This window comes from Poecilia formosa, unplaced genomic scaffold (genome assembly GCF_000485575.1).
Source record: "Poecilia formosa unplaced genomic scaffold, Poecilia_formosa-5.1.2 Scaffold1, whole genome shotgun sequence".
Lineage (NCBI taxonomy): Eukaryota > Metazoa > Chordata > Actinopteri > Cyprinodontiformes > Poeciliidae > Poecilia > Poecilia formosa.
In genome coordinates this window covers 595,668-615,329 of record NW_006799940.1, presented here as the reverse complement: position 1 = coordinate 615,329, position 19,662 = coordinate 595,668, and the positions used below count along the sequence as shown (strand labels likewise).

General features: G+C 37.6%; 1 protein-coding gene across 1 annotated transcript in view; it reads left to right on the top strand.

Moving 5' to 3' along the window:
* The first annotated feature begins 215 nt into the window (after window positions 1-215).
* Window positions 216-19,662, top strand: part of map3k5 (mitogen-activated protein kinase kinase kinase 5) — a 70,805-nt gene continuing 51,358 nt past the window's right edge. Inside the window, exons 1-2 of the mRNA XM_007575803.2 lie at window positions 216-1,776; window positions 18,559-18,698. Coding sequence (XP_007575865.1) covers window positions 1,353-1,776; window positions 18,559-18,698 — 564 coding nt within the window. The 5' untranslated portion in view covers window positions 216-1,352. The remainder of the gene's footprint in view (window positions 1,777-18,558; window positions 18,699-19,662) is intronic.

Here is a 19,662-nt window from a genome sequence, read left to right as displayed (position 1 = left end):
GTTAGCATCACCAGATATCCTGTAACTGGTGGTACTTGCTAGAGGAGATGCAGAAATCCACAGATCAATGAGATGATCAACATGTGACCAGAACAAACTTGAACATCTCTGTTCACAGATTCGATTACAAAAAAAAACACTTCATCAACAAAATGCAATAAGGCTCAAGAGGTAGGATTTTTTTTTGTAGGGTACTGTGTATTTTTGATGAAGTGTTGTAAGAATATAGACATTTTCAGGGGCTGCAGTGGTGCAGTTAGTAGGCACCCTGTAGCAAAAAGTCCTGGGTTTAAAACTGTACATGTGTGTTCACTCCCACAGTCCATAAACATAACTGCTATTTCTCCATAAATTGTTCTTGTGCATGATTGTTGTTGCGTTTAATATTTTAACTTCCTGTAACATTTACTTTTGACCACCAGAGGTCCGCCTTTCACAGGAAAAGCTTTGAGACAGCGGCAAGCAGTATCTGTTTGAATCAATTACATCATTCCTAAACTGTAATCCTAAGCAAAGTGAGATCCGAAATTTGTTTAGCCGAATTTATTATTTATTGTTGCTCTGGTTGCATATCAATGGAAGCATTGGTTTAGCATTAAAGGTTATCTACTTGGCGTCATCTTCTCTCTTTCTGAAAAGAGAAGGAACTTGGTGCGTATCAGATAAACTTAGAAAAACAGTTTCTTATTTCGATTAATCGATCTGAGGAATAGCGTCACTGCTTACTCTGCTGCTCCTGTCCTGGAGTGCACAATGTTTTCTCTCCACCCAGTTACTCCAAGCTGCCCCAGTTGTCTCTCCGCCCAGTCGGCGGGGCTGTGCGGGGAGATAAGAGTTCAGGGTGTGCCTGTCTGCTCATGAAGTCCGCCTCTCTCCGTCTGCGCGGCGCAGTTTCTCTTTTGAAAGATGACTAGGCGCTGCGCAGAAGCGAAGCCGCGCTTCGCCTAACTTCCACTCAGTGTGACATTTGTAATTCCTGTGGGCGTTGCTGTTGCCGCTGCACTGGCACAGGGTATTGTTGCTCAACTTTGAGAAGTAAAGTGGGTGGATTTCTTTTCTCGAGCTGAGACGGAATGTGCAGATTCCGCGGCTGTTCCTCGCCTGTTTTCCCAGCGGAACATCGTCGTGACTCCGGTCAATCTACAGCGGCTATCAACGTCATCAGCGACAAGCATGCAGCATGACGTGGAGTTGCACTTGTGCCTCTAACAGGCTGTTTACCTGCGTGGAGACGGGGCAAGGTTCCACGTCGTGTCCGTGCAGGAGCTTCATGAGCTGCGGCCGTGCGTAACGCTGGCTCTCCATGGAGGACCGCTGGACCGGCAATCAACACGTTAAGTGACACTTGAAAGATGATGAACCAAGACCAAGAAGGGATTTCCTTCCCGGTGCCGTCCTTCGGTGCTGGTCCCCACAGGGAGGCTGTCAGCGGGGAACATTCCAGCAGCAACAGCGGCGGAGGTGGAGGAGGCATTCCAGCAGCCGGGACTTTCTGGCAGGATCCGCTGGTTGGAGGCAGCGGACACAGCCCGACCTCCGGGGACAGTCCGGTGGAAACCGGAGGCTTGCTGTCCGCCGGCAAGTCGTGCAAAAGCAGGCCGGTGACGGTGGCTTATGTGGTGAACGGCGAGGCGAGCCAGCAGAATAACGCGGAAAGCATGGCTCTCCAGTGTCTGAAGGACGCCTGCGACAGGGTGGGCAGCAAGCTGGACACGGTGAACTTCAGTAAACTGGACTTTGGGGAGACCACGGTTCTGGACCGCTTTTACAACGCAGGTGAGTCAAATGAAACCCAATGATTCTGCAGCCTGTCCCTTTAAAACTCTCCTAACTTCCTCCAACAAGTATCAGATACACTCCCAAAACAAACTGTTAAAGTTTAACTGGCATTAGTGATTATAAAGATAAAATCATGATGATAGAACAAGTTGCATACATTCTATGGGTGGAAATTATGTAAGTGTAGCAAAAACATACAAACAAATCAAAATATGAGTTCTTGGAATATAAGTTCTTATAACCATGAACTATATTTAATCTCTTTGAGTCCTATTTGCCTGAAAATGAGTAATTATTTTAAATCAACCAGTTGCTAACAAGTCCCGAAAAACAAAATGACATTCTGTGTATGTTTACGTTATGAGATTGCAACCTGCACCATAACATTTGAGTTGATGGAGCAGTCAGTGCTGTCATCGGTACTAATTAGACAATTGATGGTAACATGCCTACTAAAACATAGTGAAATAAATTGGTTAAATTCAAACCAATTGGATTTATGCTGCTTTGACTCGATCTTCCACGTTAAAACAGAACAAAATTCATAATCATGTTGTAATAAAGCTTTAAATGTCACTGAAATAAACTTTTAAATTGTTTTCTACTGAGGAGGCAGCGAAACTTTTTCCCAAATAACTACTGCTGTGATGTTCAATGTAACTTAGCATGCAAGCTAGCTTAATTTTTAGCATTAGCGCAGTTGCTAAACTAAAGCTGGTTGGATACTCAAAATCTTACTCCAACTCAACTGTTTCAACCTCAAGTGTTGAAAACTACATGGAAAAACTAATAATGATGATTCAGATTTAAATCATTTTAACCGCTAGTATTCAGAATCCATTTTTACAGTGTATTCATTCCAAATTTGTGTAAAACCTTTTAGATCAATCCTCTAAAATGATTTTTGTCATATTTATCTCTGCCTTCCATTACTGTGATTAAATTCCAGTATCTGTGGATCCATAAGGAGATTTAATCCCCTCTGAAGAGTGATTACACCACAAGGGAAAGGAGGAATTTCTGGTTTTGAGCTAAACTTTTCTAATCATTCAAAAGAACAGTGCATCACCGCTGTTCTTAGAAATTGTTTTTGCGTAAGGAGGCATTACTGTGCTCTCCTGGAACCCAGCAGATCGCTGCATGTCTGGGCTTGATGCTGCAGCATGCAGCCACAGTTTCTTCAATGCTGAACTGAGTGAAACTCAAAACATCGATTTGGGTTTTTAGATTTTGCACCGCAAGTATCAGGGTTACATTTCCTCTTTCCCTCTTTTAAGCCATGATGTTGCTTTGCTCTGCCGTTACTGCTGCCTGTGCAGCGGTTGGTCTTCTGTACTGATGTAGCGTTACAAACCTCTTTGCAAGAAGATATTGAAGCCGGCATCTTGTTTGAACTGAAAAACGCTTGTGGACAGCATTGACAGGAAAATAGCAACCACTGTTTGCATTTTTCACATTCCTGTGTCAGGACGCCTTCTGCAGACACAACAAAGATTAAAAAACAAAGAATGTCTGATTGTGGCAGCTTCTTCAACCCACTCAAATTGTTTGTTCTTACAAAACAAACAGAAATACAGAGGAGCAGCCTTGTGTGAATAAAAAATATGCATTCCTTTTCTCTTTGTTAGAGTAGCAAAAAATGCAAGCAAAATCTTCTGATTGGTTTTTACCTGAATGGTATTTTATTGCATTTCTGGAAGTTATAATTTAACATTATCTTACCATAACACAGTTGTTGTTTTTATCTTGTATGTAACAAACAAAAAAAAAAAAGAAATAGCAGTAGTGTGATGTATACAGTTGAAGGCAGGGTAACGGAGAGACTAGGTTATTTCTAAGAAATGTTGGGACATAAGCTGGAAATGTTACTGTTTCAGCCAGCAGTTTGAAGACTTTATCTGAAAACTGCGAGAAGATTAAGTGGAAGAAAATAATCTGCAGGTAATAAAAACAGTAAGTTGGAACTGGAAGTTTGGCTTTTATGAGAGATAAACGAAGGACTGTTTCTCAGAGAATCATCAGTGTGAAATTTAAAGAAAATAAACAGCAGGCCTGATTACAAATTCATTCACTGCTCTACAAATAGTTTAATTTACTGCGCAAAGCACCAAAACATTTCAGGGGGATCATTATTGATCCGATGTCATTGTGTGATATACTGAAAAGTTTTATGTTTTGAATGTGGTTTACATTCTGTTTGATTTATATCTGTCTAAATTTGACATTAGTAGGCCTGTCAGAATAACACATTATTCTGGATGGTAAGATGTCCCAGAAGTTATTGCAATAAATTATAATATTGTTGTTTTGAGACCATTAACAACTAATATGATGGTAATAATGACATAATAATGCAAGACCACATTCTCAAGGAGCAATAAACTTTGAATTCCAATTAATTTAACATTGGAATTGGAAATAAATATAAAAAATAAACAAAACAACAAATAAAATGAATTATGAAGTCTCTGCAAACAAAGTTGTTCTTCAAAAAGAGGCTAGTTGAGACCAAAGCACCAGACTGCAGACTTTTGTCATCCAGTTAGAAAGAGAGAAGAGAAAAATAATAATTTGTGCAAATGGATATTGAGTTTTTCATTGATCATGCGATTAATTGATTAATCGATTTATTACTCATTACGACAGGCCTACGGTTATCACTGTTGCCTCTGAACAAGACGTCTGTGACTTTTAAAGTCTTTTCTCTGTACCGTTTTTGCGTTTTTCTCTCTGGGTACTCCATCCTGCTCCCACCATCCAAAAACACGTCAGGCTAGCTACCTGGCTGGTTCTTCTGTGTCTTTGTGTCACCCTGTGACGGACAGCTCACAAAATGCACAATTTTCTTCTAAGAGAGTTCAGTGAAATGAAGGTTTTGCTTCTGATTCATGTAACTGACTTGTTGCTTCTTGTACTGTTATTTGCAAAAACATAATAAGTTCCCTCTCTCATGTTTTGTCTCCATTCTGGGAACTACAGTGGGACATTCTCGCAACAGAAAACAATGAGGGCAGTGCGGTTTTCCCAGAAAAACACTGCTGTGCTCAAACACACTTCATCCTCTTTCTGCTGGTACAAGAGAGCGCAGAGGAAAACAAAGAAACAAAGGAAGTTTAGAGGCAGAGCTCAGCAGATTGAACCAGAATGATTATGTGTAGTGTGTTTGTGAATGGCCTCCTACATGATGCCGTCCAACAAAGAGTTCATTTGGCAGAAAGATGCCAGATTCTTGTTGCAGAAGGTCCAGGCTTCAAAAACAGAAAAAAACAGAGTAGAAGTAGAAAATATTAAAATCTGACTAACTCTTGTCAAATCATCTACAACCCAACAGACAGTCAGTACAGTCAGCATTCAGTTTGCTTTAAATGTAATAGTTGTATTACTGTAGGGCTGCAACTAATGATTTTTAATTATCGATTATTCTGACGACTAATCAGACAAAAATCACCACATTTTGCATATTTTTCATAAAAAAAACCTCAAGCCTGACTTATAAAAGCTAAATTATGGTAATGCTGCAACTAATGATTATTTTAATTATTGAGTAATCTATTGAATATTCTGGTGATTGGACAAAAATTGCCACATTTTGCATATTTTTAACAACTTGAGCCCTTTCAATGATAGAAATACACTAAAAGGTGCAAATAAACAACATAGTTTCTCTTTAGATAAGAAAATAAACATTTTGTTGATTAAGTTTTGGATTAAATCTTAAAGATTGTTGTTCTTTCAGCAAATTAGCTTCTTTTTTTTGAGTTTGTACTCCAGTTAACGATTAATCGATTACTAAATTAGTTGACGGTTATTTCGATAATCGATTAATCGTGATTAATCCGATTAATCCGATTAATCGTTTCTGTCTTATTCCATATCCAGTCTAATCTCTAGTTTTCCTGAAACTGCTGTTATCCCTGCTGTTAGTATTGTTTCCTTTATTTGCAGTTCTAAGGTGTGGTTGAGTTACCCACAGTACCTTTATTTGTATTTACTGTGACCTTTGAAAGTGCAGGTATTAATTTGCATGTTTGCTGGTGTGTGTGCCGTGAAGATGATGGCGTTAGTTTGGTATGCTTGTCTGCTTTTCCTTCCTTTGGGTCTCCTTGGGTTCTCGCTGTGTTTTTAATTAATCCCCCTGACGGATGATCCTGTGAAAGTGAAAAGCTGCTGAGGTGGCAGCGCTGCAGGAACTAGAAAGCAAAATGGTCAGAATATTAGAAAATATATTTCTTCAAAATGTAATTACTATCAGTCTCATTGCTATCTGAAATGAGTTTAATCAAAACTTGAAAACAACATGAAAAATTAACATCGAGGCCAAAGATGTAAGAAAACAACGTCTTTAGAAATCAGAAGTATGTTTCTTCACTTCATCTCTTTTTCTTTTCTTAAGCTAATCAGCTGATTTTAGTTATTTTCCCAAAGACGGGATAAACACACCCGTATTACATTACCTACTTTTTCAGGAATGCTTCGGGTTATCACTCTTATTGGTCATTGTAGGACAGGCTGGATAATGATTACATTAATCATTCACAGGAATTACAGGAACTCAGAGATTTCACAGTTGTTACTGCAAGACAAACTCAAGAAACCAAATAAATTGACCTTGAATATTCAGCAGGCTGAAAACACTGTAACTCATTGGCCATCGATCTGGGTCAGTTTTGGGTTGCTAGGTAACGGTGTAATGCTCATTGAATGTGACCTAACAATCGAGAGGTTTTTGAAACGGCTCATTTTCCAGACACCAAAAGCATTAACTCATAACTAAAATGGGATTTTTTTTAAAGAGCTTTGACTGTTTTTAAAAGCAGTTGAAATGCAAATGGAAACAAAAACTATCTAAATGTGAATTTTGCCAAAGAGGTCTCCTTTAATCTCTCAGTGGGTGAGATCCTCTGTTGGTATTACTTCATGTCGGTGGACGACTCTTGTTGTGGGCTTACCTTGGGACTCTCCAGCAGCAGTCTGTGCACTCAGCTTCCACACAGTGCTGCTCTGAAATCCCTTCAGCTAGCCCTCTGCTAAGTTGTTTATCCTCCCCTCTACTTGTTCGGTTTGCTTGGCTACATTTCAGGGTTTAGAGCGCGATGGGTCAGTGAGAATTAGCCCAGGAGCCGCTCACCGGCATCTGGGGAAAACTGCATCCACCTCAGCGGGACGGGCTGGCTGCAGGCGGGAACGCATGTGCATTTTATTTATGCTGGTTCTTAACAGGAATGGTGGTGCAGAGTCCAAATCACAAGCTGACAACTGGATCTGCAAGATCTGTTAACAGAAACACAAAATATCTGTGACAAAACTCTTTAAGTTGTTGTTTAAATGCTTTTATATAAGAGTTTCAGCTGATTACTTTAGTTATTTATCAATTATTCTGATGATTAGTCGAGTCAATAAAAAATTGGCACATTGTAAGCCATTTATGCAATATTAGATATGCGTTAGAAGATGCTAATAAACAAAAAAAATAAAATAAATAAAAGCAATAACATTCTTTTACTTTACACTTGATTATTTGCAGCAAAGGATGAATCTGCAGCTAGAAAATATTTCTAGCATTAACATTTGAAAATCTCATCCATTTCTGCTATTCTTAGCATCAATACAGTGAAGGGCTTTTTTTTATTAACTGATTAATAATTGGATAGGACCTGTGCTTTTCCACTGAATTTGAACCAGGTGAAGCTAAAATGAGGCTGCTTGAGTAGTTCTGGGTAGAAGATATTTACAGTTTTTTTTATCTTAAATGCAAAATGTTTATATTTTTGAATAGTTTTGGCTTAATTACTGCTCTGAATATGTTGTTCTTTCAGCTGATTACCTTTTTTGAGTCTGCAGACACTATATAACGATTAATTGATTTACTAAGTTAGTTGATGATTATTTCGATAACCGATTAATCGTGATTAATCGTTTCAGCCCTGCTTCCTGAGCTTGCTTTAGCACATTCAGGTCTCAATGTAGTATTCTTCATTTGTTATAAACATTCCTTCTTTTTTAAAGAGTCCTAAGGAAAAAATGACTGGTTGGTGAAGCGGTGCATTAAAACTCTCTGGACTTATCAGGAGGTGGGCTGTCAGCTTCTTTAGAAAAAAACAGTGGAGAGTGAACAAGAACTGACTCACATCAAGTTTAGTATCTCGTTAAGGCTCCCCCGTGTTTTGAATACCTCTAAGATCTGTAAGATTTCTCTTTTTGCATGATGTGTTTGTGATTTGTTTTGGAGACCACGGTGAGGTGCATCTGCAGAGTGCTGTTTGCTTTTCACAGCCTCAACGACTCTCACTGCATTGTCATTTTCTAGGCTGAAAGATGTTAAGCTGCACGCAGCAGGTCCACAAAGGCACAGAAGTGTCCTATTATAACTGTGTTCAGGCTCCAGCAGAGGTGTGTTGGCACATTTGTGCTTCTTTCTCACACAATGTGCAGCTTTTGTCTGCTTTGTTTGTGTGCTGGGTCACAGAAAGAGGTGATAAAAATGTAAAATATGCTAAAAACATAAAGGAGTTTTTATTCAAACCATATATTTAATATTTGTTAAATTGTATTATTCAAAAGAGTCTGAATTATATAAGAACAGCAGGTCAATAAGGTGCTATTCTGTCTCTCAGCTGCACAATTAAACATTTATTTCTTTTGTCTGCTTTATATTAGATTACTTTCCAGGAATGCGCCGCATACCATTTCTAAATCAGAATAAATTGTTGACTGGAACCACAATAGTCCTTTGTGTTAAGTGTTAAATGCTCATATGTTCTTGATTTATGCTTCTGCTCTGATTAGTTTGTGCAAGTTTAACATTTTGACTTTACTGAATTACGTTTCTTTATTGTCTTAAACTTGTAAAATAGTTTTTTCTTTTATTGAGAAAATTCTCACGATTGAAGTGACCCAGAAGAATCTCAGTGGCGGCTGTGATAATAGTCTGGATTCTTTAAATTCCTGGATAGGTGGAAGAGGCGTCGGCTTTTTCTGCTGCTGCCAACAGAGGAAAAACTGGAGCATCTGCCATTAAAGTAACGTCTGCTACACTTTTACAGTTTTTCTGTTACACAGGCGAAACATCTTCAATATAACAATATGTCCAGTGACTTTCATTTAAAACTCTAAAGACCTAAAAAAAAGTGGAATTTTTTTCCTACTAAAAGTTTTATAACAAATCTTGGATTTATTGCAGCTGATGTCATCATTGCAATTTTAAAAATATATTGCCTAATGTATACCGCTGCCTAAAAATGGATACAAAATTGTCTTGAATGTTATTGATGTGAGGAAGGTGCAATACAGTCACAATACTGATGTAGACCATGTTTTTATGAGCTCCACATTGATCTTAACGTGAATTTAATAGCACATTGTGCCTTCTTATAGGCAAACACTTGATCCGAAAAGACTATAAAGTGACACAACTAGGGTTGTTGTAAACTATTATTTTAGTAATTGAGTATTCTATCGCTTATTCTGGTGATTAATTGAGTAATCGGAGGAAAGAAATTAAATTTTTTTTGGCAAGTTCTACCATAACAGCAGTACTAATACTGGATAGCAGCACCTGCACAAATTTCATATTTTTGCATCCCTACATTTACTTTTCTGTAGTTTAGAAAATCACCCTGTAACATCAGTAGCTCACTTTTTTAATTAACCTGAAAAAAAAATTATACACAAATCAGAATTTATATTCAGTTTAATAATAAAGAGGCAGGCTGGCAGACATTTGTAAAAAGGTACTTCAGTTCTTAGTTCATGTATTCATCTTCAGTCAAGATGAACCACGACGTGCTCCTCCACCCATTTGTTGAGTTTATTATGGTTAAAGCTAAACTTATGTTGAGCATAAACTACAGCACAGCCGTCCGCAGAGTTCAGTCTGTCCGCTCACCTTTATAAAAGCACCCGCCGCGCTCTTCACCGCCACCAGGCAGCAGCTCCGGTAGGAGAGACACTGCCGTACTCCAGGCATCGCACATTAACATCTATCAATAAAATTGGATGTTACGCTGTTAACACTTAGCTTTCATCAACAACTCAGGGCAGCAGTGAGAGCGTTGCGCCACATAATCATCCGACCTGAGTATGGTGCGCTAAGTAATTAAACATAATTTAACGAATCTTTGAGACAGATCTTTTTCCTCGAGGAATTTTACTAATCAAGATACTCGAATTGTTCGAGGAATCGTTTCAGCCCTAGACAAAATGCATGAAGTGTATAAAGTTCCTCATTTTGCTTTCATATAACAATTTTTTTAAACGGCTCTACTTTATTTTCTTCAAGAACTTCCACTATGATTCTTGAATTTGTTTTTAGATCTTCTCTTTTTTTTTTTTTTTAAATATTTGGATTTCTGTTTTTATTTTATGGTTTCATTCCATTTTCAAGTAAAGTCAAGGAGAAGCGTCAGAGTTTTGTTCTTCTGTGCATTTTCCAATTTACCTCACAAATGGAGGTTAGTTCAGTTTTGAGTGCAAGCAAAGTTCAAGTTGCAGCAAATAAACACTGCTTTGAAAAAGCCAAAAAGGTCATAAAGCTAAAGTTTCATGTTTGAATGGAACGTCAGCAGAAGTGCTGAACTGAATGAAACTGCAACTGTGACTTATTTATTTTATATATTTTAACTTACCAACCATCAAACTGTATTTTTTTTCTGTATTTGTTTTTTATTTTTCTATTTTTGAATCTTTGCTTGTTTTCTTTCATGCTTTTAGTCCTTTGCCAAGTTGAAATAATTCAATTGAACAATGAAGATAATAAAATTGAATAGAACGTAATAAATTGAATTTATAAAGTTATTACTTGCAAGTCAGCGTGAATATAATATCTGTCTACTGCATCATCATTCTCACAAAATCCTTGATTTATTTCACAGAAAACGTAAAAGTCCTGGATACAAACTGTTTGATATGTTATTATATCATGTATGACAAAAATATATTTATATATTGTACATATTGCTAAATCAAGTAAAAATAAAAAGTACGTTGTAGTAAAACTACAACTTGAACTTTGCTTGCACTCCTAAAAGTAAGTTTGTTCCATGCAAAGTTGCATTAAAAGTCCAATAAAAGTGTCATTAATGGACTTTTAATGAAACTTTGCATTAAAAGTGGCGTTATTTACCGAATGACACAACATTCATGAAGACTCCTTCAGGTTTATAACAGATGTTATGTCGTGTTTATGTCTTATGTGCCCCTTCAAATAAAGTGTTCCTGTACGTTTTTCTATCTTCAACTTTTCAGTGGAAGTAACCGAGACACAGTGAAACTGTGTTTATTATAGTCACAGACATGAATTCAGTTTCCCTGAAACGCAGGCAGGAAGTGAATCAAGTAGAGATGTCAAAGCGGCTTGAACAGCAGCGCATGTTTTTCCTTCTCCGTTTGTCAGGAATGGATGAATTCACATTCTGTTCTCTGCCATTTCCCCCCTGGGGGCCAAGGCGCGGTACCGCCGCTTGTTGCCTCATGGAGGTTTTACAAAGTGGAGCAGAGGTGAAAGGGAGCCAGGCTGGACTCGCTTCCTGCAACATGTTTTATTCTGTTTTCTGGGTCAGTTCTTTCCAACACACTTGTATCTAAAAATAAAGATTGCATTTAGCTCTCTGCAGGGCAGGACACTGAAACTACAGAATAGTCATCGGCTTGAATTCCCCCACAGTCCTGAGGGAAAAGGGATTAATTTGCTTAGACTAGAGGATCTATGAGAGCTACGTTTTTCTTTTTCTGCTTTGGTTTTGCTTTTTTTTATGGTTTCTTTCTCTATAACGTTGATTTAAAGCTCAGTGTAGACCTGGAGAAAATTTCCTCCCAACATTTTCACATAAAACCTGCACAGTTTTCAAACAAAGCTTTCCTGATGACAAATTGGCAAACGTGAAAAGATCAATAAAAATTCCAATCCACATGAGTTATGGTGGCAAACACCTAGCGGCTTGTTTTTGCCTGAAACACTCTTTTGTTTCCAACATTAACAGTTAAAGCAAGTAAAAAGTTAACACAATTAAGTTCCAAAGAAGAAGGAAAAACATCAAATTAATGTCCGTATTGCTGGATGAAAGAAGGAGCTTGAAGTGGGTTTCCTTCCAGAACGGAAACCATCGAGTGCACAGCGTTCCTAATCAGCGCCAAATTTCCAGGAACAGCAGGCACAGGAAAAATTTGGTTGGTTTATTTCTGCATGTTTCCGCAGGTTATAGGGATTTCGCCATGGCTGTTACCAAAACACCTGCTGGATTTGAACTGCAAACACATGCAGTGTTTTAGATAAAAATATACAGAAGTGGTTTTCTTTCACTCTGATTAACAACTAAAGGCATCAAACAGGAGATGAAATCCAATATTTCCCTCACACTGCAAAAACACCAAATCTTACCAGGTATTTTTAATCTTGTTTCTAGTGTAAATATCTTGAAATAATTCACAACTAACTCACAAGTATCTCTTCAGCAAGATATAAAGGCTTGTTTTAAGTCAGTAATTCCTTAATATTGATGAAAAAGTTCTAGTTCCATTGGGAGAAACATTTTCTTGACAAGACAATTTCCCCATTTTATAAGTTAATTTATCTGCCAATAGAACAAGTACTTTTCATTAATATTGAGAAATTATTTACAAGCCTCTATATCTTGCTGATAAGTTACTTTTAAATTAGTTTTGTCTTATTTGAAGTTTATTCAGCTTTTTGTACTGGAAACTAGACAAGAAATATTTGGTGTTTTTGCCGTGAAACTCTCCCACTTTTGTAACTGGATAAGTAAAAACGGTCACATATTTTCTGTTCCTGGAAGTTCTGCAGCGATCCTGGAGGTTGGGCTCTCGAAGGTTTCCTTTTTGGGTTAAGAGAAACTTCCCTTCGGTGGGAAATGATGTGAAGTGGAGCCCTGGGACGCTTCTCCGTCCTCGTCTTTCTTCTTCTCTCTGTGTGGGAAAATCTCTCTCTGCTAACACAAACCTCGCTATCCATTAGAGATGAGGGAGAAATCACACACTGACGGCTTCACTCACATCATTTACAGCAGTTTCCGTACTCCCTCTCCATGGTTACGGCGTCTTGTTATGCAGTTGATTGTAACAAGGGCTTTATTTACCTACTGTACCACGAGTGAAGCTGAGGTTTCCCCGGTTTAAAAAAAAAAAAAAAGCAGGCCTACACATCTGGCTCTTGAGAACAATGTAAACACTGTAGAGTCGAATGTAATTGCAAGAGCTTTTAGCATTATGCATTGACATTTTGATAAACATAAAAGGTTGTTAGGGTGCGATACGGGCACATAGCAACACACGAGATGAACTCCGTTTCTCGGCAAATCCAGCATGTTTTATGAAAAATTACAGCATCTGCTACTCTGCATATTTTTCTTTTTCTTATTACAGTGAAAATGTATTTAGTCAGCCACCAATTGTGCAAGTTAAAACGATGAGGCCTCAAGTATGAGAGACAAAACGAGAAAGTAGACGTTGCAGGTCAGAGCCAGAGATGTTGCTCCCACTGTAATTTCCAAATACAGACAATGTGATTTTTCTGGATACTTTTTCTCAGTTTGTCTCTCATAGTTGAAGTTTTTCATCTTTTTAAGTGGCAAGTTGCACAGACTAAATGCTTTTGTTCCCCCACTGTATATCTATTTTAAATTTTGTTTTTATATTTGCTATATTAACGGCAATTTTCCAGTCTGTGAATCTGTTTACTGGCAAAGGGAATAAAGTGACTCTTGATTCTGAACTGCATGCACCGTTGAAGCAAATCCTACAAACGTTTTGAAATTGTCTCATCTTGCAGGTTCGGCTTTCTAAATTTCAAAATTCAGCCGAGTTGCAGTGATTGGTCAGAAAAGAAGAAAATACTGAAAACATTAAGGTGATTGGTTGGCGTGTCGCAGTAAGCAGAAAATCAGTGAATTATAAAATTACAATGGTTTTTCTCTTTTCTCTCCCTTTCTACCAAAAACTGGTAAAAATCTTGAATCTGGTTCTTTGGTCTCAACTCTTTTTGTAGGGAAAATTCAGTTTACAGAAAGTTCATAATTCATTTTTGTTTGTTTATTTTAGATATTTTAAAATGTTTTCCAGCTCCAGTGTTAAATGTTTGTTAGAATTTAAGGTTTATAGGTGAGATTGTGTTCTTGCATTATTATACAGTTATCATTATATTACTTTAAAATGGTCTCAAAACAAGAATATTATCGATTATCAATTCATCGTCCAACAAATTGTGTTATTGTGACAGGAAGTGATTGGCCAGATTTGGGAAAATTGGAAATAATGCAGCATTTGAACTTCCTAGAGAGACAGATGTACCAGGAAGTTGCACTAAATATCAGCTTTTATTGCTTTAAGAAAGTTTGAGCTTCTTCACAAACACCAGTCTGTGTTTGTCATTTATGCGTCAGGACAAAAATGAATTGCAGGAGGCGACCAGGCAAATATTCAATCAGTTTCCAGCTTGGTGTTGTGTGACCAGAATATGAATCAGCAGCTCTGAACCTGATTTTAAATCTCTCCTTCTGTCCCAGAAAAGAATGTAATCCTCCTTTGACAGGAAAAGAGTGAGTCACTTCTGGGTGAAAAGGTCAAGTAACCCAGAGACTTCCTCTCTAGTGTCTGGAAACTTTTTAAACGATGAAAATGTAGCTCAGCCATGAAGTGAAATACTTCTTCATTTTCAACAATCAAGTCCATTTTTGCAGCTGTGTTCAGCTGGTAAGTATTAAAATGGTCAATATTACCAATTGGATTAATATTCCTCACATCCTCTTTGGTCATAATTACAAATCAAATCAAACTATTTGTAAAAAAACATTAAGGACTTTTACAGCATCTCCAGTAAATAACCGTAAAAACATCCATTAGTGGCATATTTAGCTTTTAGGCAGGTTTAGCTTTTCAACAGCTGCATTTTATTAATAAATATGCACAACGTCTTTCCTTGAGGGACTAATAAAGCTCATTTCGAAACCAGCTGGCAGAAACGGACGGGTGTGAAAATCCATTTTGAAGAGATTAAAGTGTTTTGAAAGTTTTAAAGTTCTCATTATTTTTGATGAGGCTCAAAGCAAAACCTTTTTATTTTAATCTGTATCCAACAAATGCAGATTAAATCATTTTTGCAGATCTTGGGGGGGGGGAACTTTCGTTCTCAGATCTATTTTTTTATACTAATTTTAAAATTGATTTATCGCCCTGGTACAAGAGGTGGTATTTTAATACACTCCTAAATATGTAGCTGTAAGGTCAAAGGTTGAGAATTTTACTCCAATGCTTCAATCTGATGTAATGTTTGCTTTAAGTTTCCTGCTGCAGATTTGATCATCAGCAGTTCAGCACAAAGCTTTGAAATTCAAACAGGAAGCAGGTTCTCGTTTTGGCCTCTGATGATCAGTTCCTCATCATCAGCCTCATCTTTCTCCCCAGCTTTACAAAAAGCTGCCTCCATTTCCATTTTCATTAGCAGCTAAGTGGGCAGAGGACCGGATAGAAAGGACTTTTAAGGTCTGCGGTTCAGCGCAGTGATGTGTGATATCAGGAGGCTTGTGTTTTCTCTGAACGATCAGATCTGCGTATCAGGACGCCCATTCTCTGATTAAAACCAAGTTAGCTTCAACCTTAATCCTCTCTGGGAACAATTAATGATTAACATCTTCTTTTGGCTCAAAGCAATCACAATCAGAACTGGACTGGAGACGGGATTTCATCAGAAAAGCTCGAAGTTGAAACAGTTTCACCTCTTATCTTCCTCAAAACCTCGATAATCCTGAACAAACACGTAGAAAAAGGTCGTTTATCTTCGCCCGTAAGCCGCCTTATGCAGACAAGATGCGACTGAATGCCAACAAGCAGCACAGGTTGCCTGCTGAATAAAAGATAAGCTTGTCTCACTTCTCCGCTGGCAGCTAACCCCATCAATATTACATCTGAAGGGGAGTATTGCAAACAAGCTGTTGAGACGGAAACGATGCAATAAACTCGGCTTTATTTTCACTCAGAAAACAAAACGCAGCAAAAACCGAGGGGGGAAACTTTCTTATGCACGCGAAAATGTTTCCTGTTGAGACAGAACGAATACAAACGATGAAAATCCAAATTTCTCAGCCAGAACTACAACAGATGTGATGTAATAACGCTGCTGCTGCATTTTTAATAGAGGAAATCATTGGAAAATCACAAACTGACGTCATGACTCTGAAACACACATTTCTGAGTCTTGTGTCATTTGCAACTTTGTAACATCTGTTGAAAATGATGCCGAGCAAATAAATCATTTACAATGAGATCATTCTAACGATGTGCATTTATTGTATCGTTTATTATTTATCATGATAAATTTCAATTCATCGTTGTGTCAATAAAATCCAATTAACGATGTTAGAAAACCTCTAAACCCGTCTGCATTGTTGAGCTGAATCGTGTAAATTCTCCTAAACAAGTTTTATCATGTCTGTTTTTCAATCAAAATAATTGCTACTAATTGGTTTTACACCAGTTAATGAAACAAAATCAGACCCACTGCCAGGAATCTGAGTGACTGCCGTCTTTAATGACTTTAAAGAAAAATAATTGAGAGGTTTGACCAAACATAAGCCATATGATTTTCTTTCCCACCGTCAACTGATCTATATTCAGCATTTATAGGAGAATATTCTTGATTTCAAGGAGAAGAACTGAAGATCTCTCACAGAGTGATTTGGCTGCACAGCCTCCAATTATTCCTGGAGAGCAGCCGTGATTGCTCAGCAGAGCTGAACGCATGCCAGTAAAACATCAGAACCACCAACATAATGTTGACAGAAGGCTGCATAAAGCCTTCAGCAGAGTAACTGGTCACATGTCCTCCTCTCAGCTGATGCTGGAGTCAAAAACAGACCAGCAATGTGACACATTTTGGTGATTTCCAATCACTGTTATGTCTCTCTGCAGGAATGTGTTGAAGGTTTTTCTTGGTAATGGAAAAATGAAGAGATTAAATGCAGAAAAGGCAAAAGAGAGAGAGAAATGGATTTATTTTAGACTTCTCTGGAGACGATTAACTCCTTCAACCTTCATCTTGAAGCCAGTAATACTGGCTGGTACTTGATTATTTTGACGATTAATCGGATTTAAAAAATGGACACATTCTACATATTTGTCATTTAGCCACTTAGCCCTTTTTTTTTGCAGAATATTAGAAACACATAAAAAGATGCAAATAAGCAAATAATTCAGTTCATTTAACAAGGAAATAAACATTTCATTTCCTAAAATGCAATTAAATAGCAGTCCTTTAGTGATTATTTGTAGCAAAGATGCACCTGTAGCTAATTAATTACATAGCAAAAAGTGCTGAAAGTAACAAAAGGCCCTAAATCTGCTTTTTCTGAAAGGAGCTCAAAACTGAATTCTAAATATCTAATGATGTAATGAACATGTTTTGTATAGGCCATAAATCTAACCTAACCTGTTAAGCTGTTTAATGTAAACAGCTTAATTATAATCATAAAAAGTTGCATCCATCCAAGTTGATTCTCTAAAATTATGGAAAAAATGGCGAAAGCACTAGAAATCACTAAACATTTTTTAATCTGAAGGAATTTTGTCCTTCATATTTTAAATATTTTATGCTTTTCAGAATTTATTTTAGACAAACTCAATATTTTCAGTATTGGTATTAGCCGGTAGCTTGTCAAGTAGCGTTGCGGCTACTTTCTACGCAGACGTGTAGATGTCAGTCATACTAAGCAGTAGTATGACTGACATACTACTAAACTGACATACTAAATTTTCCTTTACATAAAAGAAAAAAAAGTTGTTTGGGGTTGCTTTATGAGCTTTTTTGTGATTTTGTGAACTGAAGAGCTGATGGGTCTCCCGGTTGGCCGACCGTGACATCTGCTGCACTCTTCCTGAGCGTCGCGCTAAAACTGAGGGTTGAAAAGTTAAATCTAGGTGAAACGCTACCAAAAGAGAAGAAATGAAGCAGATATTGTTGCTTCACTTTCTCCTCTCAGACTTAGGAGCAGGTCCACTGTTTTTGTGGGTCATACGCGTTATGTGCATGTAGCCTGTATTTGTGTGGTTTAGGTTTGTGCAGGAACTTTATGCACGTTGGAGATGTGGTTGTGCTCTTGTGGGTCCGGTGCTCTGACAGTGTTGTGCGTACCCTCCGATAATATCCTGCAGGCACCCCTGATACTATTTGTCTACTTTTTAGAACTCATGGAAGCCATTTTGATAACAGAAAACATTGACAGACTCCCGATGTCAATTTCACTTAAATTGACCTGAAGTGGGTCTGCTCTGAAAATATCCGCTGAATTTGTGCCAGAAGGAGCTGGAGAGTTGGAAACTGGCTCCTTTGACTTTGCAGGAGCGTAACCGTGTGAGTTTGTGACATCATCCACCTCTCTGCTTTATGGATGCAACTAATGACCACCAGCATGTTTGTTTTACAAGTTAGTAGGCATTTAACCTCTAATATGTTTAATTAAAGAAGAGAGTCAAACTGTTCCATGTGTTTCTATTTACGACCTCATTAACCCCATGATCCTAAAAAAGATGCTTTTCCAGAGGAGACTGCTTTGCTGACAATGGATATTTAGTTTATTCCCCCAGAATGAGAACTCTCCATCCTTTTACCAGAATCCTGCTGGTGACACGTGGCAGTAGTTAGGGAAATCTCACTGCATGCATTTATAGACAGGATATATGAAACGTAGAACCAAGCCGATCAGCATTGGTATTACAGTCAATTAGAAAATTGCATGGACTCCTAACGTTACACTTGCCCCTGTTTTTCATCATTAGACATAGCTGTTGTGGAGATGACAGATGCTTTCCGCCAGCCCTCGCTCTTCTACCATCTGGGAGTCAGAGAGAGCTTCAGCATGGCCAACAACATCATCCTGTACTGCGACACTAACTCCGAGTCTCTCCAGTCTCTGCAGGTAAGCAACGCTCCACCGCCCATTAAAAACTACATCCAGGTTCAGGCTGCAGGTGCATGTGGCACAGATACAATGAAAAACTTTATTTCACTTCTTTATTTATTGTAGGGCTGAAACTAACAATTATTTTTGTGTTCTGGTGATTAATCAGATTTTTAAATAATTGGTAAATTCTTAATCCAAGCCTTTTTTATGCAATATTAGATGCATTAAGAGATGCAAATACACAAATAAGTAATTTTTCATTTAATATGAAAATAGACATTTTATTGCCTAAAATGCAATAAAATGTCTGTAGCAAATGATGCATTTGCAGCTAAAAAAATAAAATTTCTGCTTGACTTGGCAGCAATACATTGTAGGACTGATTTTTGGATTAACCAGTTAATCTTATTACTTTATTGTCACATTATGATGACTTTATTCTTTATTGTCATAATATTACAACTATATTCTCATTCTTTAGACTTTATTCTTGTACGAGTTTGTTCTCATTTTTTTTATTTTCTTGCACATGGATGGTTTTAAAGTGAAATAATTACACTTTCATTTCGCTGATAAGCCGTTAATCTTTTTAATCATGTTTTAATATCTTCATTTTTCTGCAGCTTCTGCTGTGATTTTTATTTCTTTCATTTAACTTGGACAGGTTCCTACCTGAAGTTTTTATTCGGAGAGAAAATCTGGTCGTTTGCATTAAGTTTGAACCTTTTCTCACATTTCGTCACATTAGAACCACAAACTTTAATAGTTCTTGTTGCAAACCAACAAAGAAGGAAATAACTGTGAAAACAGAAACGGTGCTAGTTTCATTAACCGTCCTTCATTAACTATAAACATACAACCAAAACTGTGATGAAATAGTTTAGTTCTAATTGTTTTTTTGTGGTCTAGTCCAAGTCCAAACCTAATTCCAACTGAGAATCTGTGTTAAGACCCAAAAACTGCTTAGCACAGATTCTCA